The sequence below is a fragment of the Triticum urartu genome, chromosome 1A (genome assembly GCF_056163025.1).
Source record: "Triticum urartu cultivar PI428250 chromosome 1A, HENAU_Tu73, whole genome shotgun sequence".
NCBI lineage: Eukaryota > Viridiplantae > Streptophyta > Magnoliopsida > Poales > Poaceae > Triticum > Triticum urartu.
Genome location: NC_141873.1, coordinates 586,306,644 through 586,314,400, shown reverse-complemented (window position 1 = coordinate 586,314,400; position 7,757 = coordinate 586,306,644). Strand labels below are relative to the sequence as shown.

Below are 7,757 nucleotides of genomic sequence, written 5' to 3'. Positions count from 1 at the left end.
GTGTATCTATAATTTTTTTTATTGTTCCATGCTATTATATTATCAATCTTGGATGCTTTATATGCATTTATATGCTATTTTATATCATTTTTTGGGACTAACCTATTAACCCAGGGCCCGGTGCCAGTTCCTGTTGTTTTGCTTTTTTTACTTTTAAGAAAATCAATACCAAACGAAGTCCAAACACGTTGAAACTTTACGGTGATTTTTTCTAGACTAGAAGGGACCCTAGAAGGTTTGGGAGGAGGCTAGGAGACTTATGGGAGAGTCACGAGCTCACTAGGTGCGACCTGGGGGGCTGAGCTCGTGACTCCCACGCAACTTTGTTTGACCTAATTCCAACTTTATAAATTACCAAATATTCCCAAACCAACGGAGAGCCACCCGAAACACTTTTTTCGCCACCGCAAGCTTCTTTTCTTCCGAGATCCCATCCGGAGGCCTTTTTTGGTACTCTGTCGGAGGGGGGAATTGATCACGAAGGGCTTCTGTATCATCCTTGCTGCCTTCCAATGATGCATGAGTAGTTCACCACAGACCTACGGGTCCATAGCTAGTAGCTAGATGACTTCTTCTCTCTCTTTGATCTTCAATACGTTGTTCCCCTCGATCTTCTTGGAATTCAATCTGATGTAATCTTCTTTTGCGGCGTGTTTGTTGGGATCCGATGAATTGAGGGTTTATGATTGGAATATTCATTGAAAGTAATTGAGTATTTTCTGAACTTTATTATGCATGATTGCATAGCTTTGTATTTCTCTCTGATCTATCCGTTTGGTTTGGCCAACTAGATTGATTTATCTTTAGTGGGAGAGATGCTTTGCAATGCTCTGTATCCCAATGACAGAAGGGGACAAGACACGTATTTGTATTGTTGCCATTAAGGGTAAAACGACAGGGTTTATTCATATTGATTGGGTTTACTTTGTCTACGTCATGTCATCTTGCTTGAAGCATTACTCTGTTTTTATGAACTTAATACCATAGATGCATGCTGGATAGCGATCGATTGGTGGAGTAATAGTAGTAGATGCAGGAAGGAGTCGTTCTACTTGTCTCGGACGTGATGCCTATACACATGATCATTGTCGTGAATATGCCATAACTATGCGTTTTTCTATCAATTGCCCAACAGTAATTTGTTTACTCACCGTAAGCTATGTGTTCGAGAGAGAAGCCTCTGGTGGAAACTATGACCCACCGGGTCTACTTTAATCATATTATAAAAACCAAAAATAGCTTGATGCAATTTATTTACCTTTATTTCATTTTGCAATTTATGTATATACCTATACAAGATTTGATCCTTACAAGTAACGAGTTCGAGGGGATTGACTGCCCGCGTTGGGTGCAAGTATTTGCTTTTGTGTGTGTAGGTGGTGTTCATGAGGCTTTATGTGATTCTCTTATTGGTTTGATAAACCTTGGTTCTCACTGAGGGAAATGTTTATCTCTACTGTACTGCATCTCCCTCCTCTTCGAGGAAAATCCCAACACAGCCCACAAGTAGCAGGAAGAATTTCTGGCGCCGTCGCCGGGGAGACATCATCGAAACCTATAAAGTACCTTCACACAAACTATAATCTACTTGCTCTACTTTTTATTTGCCTTTGCCTCTCTTTTTCATCTCCCCCACTTCTCTTAAAAAAATCAAAAACATAAAAATATTTTGTTTGCTTGCTTTTATTGGTTTTATGTCATGACACAAGAACAGGAAGTAAAAGCAAAAAATTAAAGATAACTACAGATCCAGTTAAAGTTTTATACTTGGATCATCTTTTTGTGCTCGTGCTGAAACCCCAACTAGTTTAGTTGAGGGAAAATCACGAGATGAGCATGCTTATTTTGTGTGTCACCATTCATCTCAAAAAGGGAGACTCTTATAAAATCAATTAAATCGTTTGCTATGCTATGCTTGGAATCTATCTGAAATTTATGATTTTACTTGTTGCTCTAAGAATCCTAAAAACACCTTCCCTACCTATGTGAGTTTAATGATAATGAAATATTATCTTTTTATGCCAAGGGTGTTTATAGTTACTATGATATCGAATAAATTGAACAATTTGTTGGTTTTAAGGGTGCTTATGATTCCTATTTGGAGATAATCCTATTCGACCCTTCTTTTAGTACAAACATTAACATATCATAGTATTATATTCCCTATATAAATTATTTGAATGAAGAAAAGGTAAATCTAAAAAAGAATTCACGAATTAAAAAATGTTCATCGATTTGAAAAAAGTTCATCAAAATTTAAAAAAGTTGGTCAAATTTAAAAAAAATCATCGAGTTTGAATAAAAGTTCAGATTTGAAAAAAGTTCATCGAATTTGAAAAACATTCATCGGTTTAAAAAAATCATCTTAAAATTAAAAATATTCATCAAAATGAAAAAAGTTCATCGAGTTAAAAACAATTTCATCAAATTTTCAAAAAAGTTCATCAAAAAATAAAAAAATTTCATCAAATTCGATGAAAAAGGAAAAACCAAAAATAGAAAAAAAAATGAGAAAAAAACCAAATAAAAACACGAACAGAAAAATAATCTTTATATCTTTATACTATTTAAAAAGAACGTAAGATTCTCATTTCACCTCTCTTTCGTCTAACCTTCCTTATATATGTCCCACTCTTTCCTTCTCCTCTTTGATTTTCACTCATCTCTGATTTTTCTCCCATCCATTCTCCCTAAAATAGAATCTATTGTCTCATGTTGTATTAACTTACCAAAAGTACACATTTTGTTTAGTAAGTAATTAAATTCGTACCAAAGTGCTTAACAATAAAATGGCAGGTAAATCAAGGCAATTGCATACAAAAATTTGCTAAGATTTTAGCGCATCAATATAATAATAGACGCACAGTCACGAGCTAATCTATTAGAATGTTTATATTCCAGTTGCAATGCACGGGCAATTGTCTAGTAATAGGAAAAAAAAGTAGAAGGTACCAAGCATTCAGGGGGTGTTTTAGTTCAGGGACTTTTTAGTCCCAGAGACTAGAAAAAGTCCCTAAAAAGTCCCTAGGAACCAAACGGGAGGGACTTTTTCTACAGGGACTAGAAAAAGACTCTACTACAGAGTCTTTTTTGATTAGTCCCTGGGACTAGAAAAAGTCCTAGGACTTCTAAACCAAACACCCCCTCAGTGGCGTGGTTACTGCTATTCTCACTTAACTGACAGGTCCTATGTTCGAATCCATCATGCGCTCACTTTTTTCCGGTTGGAGGCAGGGGTGTGCGACCGATTGGAGAAACACAACAAAAAGGCGTGGGCGATCTAATTGAGTGTTTTTCTCTCGGTGCGTGGCCACTGGAACCCTAGCCACCGCCAAGAGAGCCCAGTCTTCAGGCATCGTCCTTCGGCGGCTCCCGCTGCAGACGACCTCTCTATCGTTGTATCAGGTAGGTTTAGTTTTAGGGGCCTAGTATCTTAAGCTTTGGGTTGTTCGACGTCTTGGTTTCAGCGGCAACCGTGAGGTAGTCGAGGAGCGGATGCAGGTGGTGATTTGCATCGAGACATTTGGAAGACGGCTCGTGTGGTGGGTTCATGGTTGGTTGCAGGCAGGTATGGTTTCTTCCTATGGGGTCTTAGTCGTGCAGGGGTGCCAGATCTGAAGTTTGATGGCGTGTCCGGTGTGTTGCCCGTTCTGATTCATTCAACAGCAATGGCTTCTCCTTTGGTGAACCATCTTGGAGGTCTGCAAAACTGCATATCAGTGATGGAGCCGTGTTGAGCTCGGGGCAGGTGATCTGTCATTTTTTTTTCTTTGGTGACTGCTGTTGTGGAGCCGGGGGCAGGTGACGACCGTTGGTGTCAAACTTAGGGGATTATTGGGTCTTGATTGTATTTTTCCTGTTTGACTGATGGTTCTTTATGCAAAGACTAGCGTTCCGTTGTCTATTCAGTCTTGTAAGGTCGGTGTCTACGTGGCTTATGCTATGATTTTTATGACATGAATGAGACATGTATTATCGCAAAAAAAAAGTGCAAGCCCCGTCTTGATGTCCCCACACCGCACCACACACCACAACAGAGGGTTACCAAAGGAGGACAACGCCATGAAAGCTGTATCCATCTGCCTATTACAGCTCCAGTTTGCTTGTGGTGATAGCAGGTGCACATCCTGTTGCTGTGGAAGGTGCCGTTGTGGTTGCTACCGGCAGCGCAACCCGCTGCTCAAGGCTGGGATGTCACTTTTGAGATACCTTTGCTGCTCAAAGTTCAAAACTCCTATGACGTCCATGCGACCAGTGTGTTGGTGCATACTCCTATGACAGTGGTTCCTATAGTCGATGATGTCGTGTCGGTGGTCCCTCTGGTTGAGGACGTCGATGCGACCAGTGTGTTGGTGCCTGCTCCTACGAGCGTCTTGGTTGACGATAGCTACACCAAGAAATTCAACGAGTTTTATGATTTCCTTGACAAATGGGTGGCTGATCAACCCCCCAACTGGCAAGACAAGTGGTTGTCCCCTAAAGGAGAATCAAAGCAAGGAGAAATCAAGAAGGAACAAAAGTAAGAAGGGTAGCGCCATCCGAAAGGCGTCCACGATTCTATGATGGAGGATGCCCAATTCTTGTCATTGTCGGTGAGCTTGTCAGGAGTTCCGTTGAGTTGTGCAAGTGTCGAGGATTGTGGTTGTTGTGTGTTTGATGTGTCGCTTGGACGATTACGGTGTTTCATTCTTTGCGAGTAGTCCGCATTGCTTGTACGATTACGGTGTTTCATTCTTTGCGAGTAGTCCGCATTGGGTTGTTTGTATCGGTTTTTGCCCGGTTTTCTGTAAATTAACTGGGCAACTCTCTTCTTTTTAATTAATCAATGAGGCAAATGTTTTGTCTCCGTTTAAAAAAAAAGTTCAAAACTTGGGAGGCATAATTGGATGGATGTATAGACTTTGTGATGTACTCCATGAACAGATTTATGATCTTTGCATCTGAAGAACATGGATCTATCTGTACAAAATATGACTTCTTGTTAGGACTGGATGGAGGGAGCTTGGGTGCGTTGGCCAACTGTAGCCTCTGTTCTCTCCTCGAAGTCTCTGTTACCTGAGGGAACAGATGAGGAAACTTTGTGTACTCTGTTTTCTCCTCTGTTTCTGAAACTTGGTGATCTCGCTGTCAGGCTGATAGCTGGAATTAGTGGTGTTGGAAACACTACTCTGGCCTATAGAAATTTATCTAATGTGTGTCTCAATCCAGCCGTATCGATTACAGAAGCAGCAGTCTTTCTGCATTTCTGATTTAAGGAGAAACGCAACATTTCTTGGTAATCATGCATATATCTAATCTTTTGCTCAGTTGTCTTCACTATGATCAAACATTAACCTCCTCTCAAAAGCAAAAATTCAAGATCACCTGTAGTTTCAGATTTCTTATCAACCTTTTCCCCATCAGGTCGATTAGATAGATCCAAGTAGCTTCTCCAACCAAAGTGATCTTTTCTAGAGTGGTAAATTTTTATTTATCTCGAATTCTGAAGACAAAACAAAGATGGACCTAACTCTTAGCTAACCCTTCATGACAATCTGGGATCATACAGCACGCGAAATCTGCCATCTAGTCTACTGAACAGTGTGTCACTCTTCCTATGATGTAGGACGGCATCAAAAGCAGAGTGGAGATGCAATCCGGTTGAGAATTTACTTTTGAATTATCAACTTGCTTCCTGTTAGGTAGGATGAACCATCCAATGCATTGCAAAACTTCTAGGTGCCCAGTGATAATTTTGGAAAGGTTTCCAAGGAACAGATCAACAATATGTTATCATGGGGCGCTCGCTGATGCAAAAGAAACCTGCATGGCAGAAATGTTCATGGCCCAGCCGGTGCCCTCGCCGTCGAACAGACAAGCAAAGACATTGTCCAACTTCCATATTACAGATATATATATCCAACCAAGGTGATCTTTTACATTGGTAAAAGCAACCTTACAAATTGTAGATTGGTAAATTTTTCATTTGTATGGATTACTTCCACAGGGTTGAAGTAATGATATCAGCTCTAATGTTCATTGAGAACTTCCATATTACAGATATAGATCAAGTAGCTTCTCCAACCAAAGTGATCTTTTACAAATTGTAGATTGGTAAATTTTTCATTTGTATGGATTACTTCCACAGGGTTGAAGTAATGATATCAGCTCTAATGTTCATTGTCCAACTTCCATATTACAGATATAGACCAAGTAGCTTCTCCAACCAAAGTGGTCTTTTACACACAAATTGTAGAGTGGTAAATTTTTATTTGTACGGATTACTTTGACAGGTACACACAAATGTACATTGAGACCTTAAGTTGGCTCAATGCAAGTGAAAATAAGAAGTTTGTTTGTTTTTCTAAAAAAAGAAAATTATATTTTATTTACATACTACTGATATAATGTATATCATATATAAATATTTATCAATGTAGAGTGGTAAATAATAAAAATAATAATGCAGAGACCACCACAACCATATGGACATGCAAATCTCACAAAATATATATAGATATCAGTTAAGCATCATTACACAACGTCAGAGGATAGTCAAGGAAACAGAACCAATTCTCCACAAGACTTTAGCAACCTGAGGGGACCGGCAATTCTCAAAGACATCACTATCAACCGATTCTCCATTAGTCCATTGACAGTCTTCAGTGACAAGCTTCAGCAGACAAGCACATCTTCCCCCTGACCGATGCAATTCTTGTTACTCAATTCTTGTCCTCCCTGTTGAACAGCACCCAAGTTGTTTCCCCCCGCTTTATAGATGTTCCAGATTGCGTAGGCGCTTACGCCAGGGCTTAAGCACATCCAGAGAATATAGAGGCTATGAACTTTGCGAAGGTAACGCCTATATATCGTCCAGGTGAGATGCAACAAACATTTATTCATACTAGTCATATAAATAAAAGATGAAAAACAACAGATGGCATGAATAACTAATAAATAAAGAAAGAAAAAAGGGCAAAGAAAATATGTACTGTACCAGGCGATGCTTTGGGGCCTAGGTTTGATGTGCGCCGAGAGATGGTGCATGAGCTGAACGTTTGAGTAGCACATGGAGCCGTCGTTGCGCTTATAGCCGTGGCGCAGGATGAGGTCGTAGAGCCTCTCCTTCTTGTCCTGGATCTGCTCCAGGACCTCCCTCCCGGCTTCTTCTTTCCCGTGCGATGACAAGGCCTAGTCAGTTTGGCACACATCATGTATATTATTATTTTCATCATCATTAAGATTAATAAGAAAAGAAAAGAAGACTGGATAACTAGGGATTTCGAGATCGGACTAGCACCTGCGTGAGCGTGAGATTCGGGCGGCCCAAGCCGGGAGCGGCGGGGCTAGGCCGGCTGAGCGCCGGCGGTAGAAGGCGGCCGCCACCGGCGAGCCTCCTTCCGGCGGCGCATCGGAGAGCCGCCATCGCCATCTTCGGTCAACGGCGACTATGGATCTTGGCTTGTTGGTCCTTGGTGCGGCTAGGGTTGGTTCTTGGCCCTCAGGAGGAGGAAGGAGGCCACGGCCGGCGCCGTATTTATTATATTATCATCACAATCCGCCAGGCCCGGCCCAAACTCCTCATCTTTCGTGGGGAGGAGGTAGGTAGTAGAGAGTTTATCACGATTGTTGTTGTTGTATGCTGATGGGCCGGCTTTTCCTTCTTTTTTTCCTGTTTAGATTTCGCCTTTTTGCCCTTTTCTTCCTTTGCCTTGTGATGACTGGTTTATTATACTCCTATAAACACAAGGCATTCACTTTTTTTTTCAAGCCGGTTG

General features: G+C 40.8%; 1 protein-coding gene across 1 annotated transcript; it reads right to left on the bottom strand.

Annotated features, from left to right (window-relative positions):
* Positions 1–6,465: 6,465 nt before the first annotated feature.
* On the bottom strand, positions 6,466–7,520 carry LOC125533230 (uncharacterized). The gene is made up of 3 exons (XM_048696953.2): positions 7,280–7,520; positions 6,977–7,170; positions 6,466–6,841 (listed from the first exon to the last, which is right to left on the bottom strand). Exons 1-3 carry the CDS (start codon positions 7,409–7,411, stop codon positions 6,655–6,657), a joined length of 513 nt encoding a protein of 170 aa, XP_048552910.2. The 5' UTR covers positions 7,412–7,520; the 3' UTR covers positions 6,466–6,654.
* Between the last annotated feature and the right edge of the window lie 237 nt (positions 7,521–7,757).

Bases quoted from the DNA above. Each gene is read 5' to 3' on its own strand.
- LOC125533230 (XM_048696953.2), bottom strand. From the start codon at position 7,411: ATGGCGATGGCGGCTCTCCGATGCGCCGCCGGAAGGAGGCTCGCCGGT. The intron at 7,171-7,279 runs GTGCTAGTCCGA...CAAACTGACTAG, and splicing joins CGAATCTCACGCTCACGCAG to GCCTTGTCATCGCACGGGAA. The intron at 6,842-6,976 runs GTACAGTACATA...GACGATATATAG, and splicing joins AGGCCCCAAAGCATCGCCTG to GCGTTACCTTCGCAAAGTTC.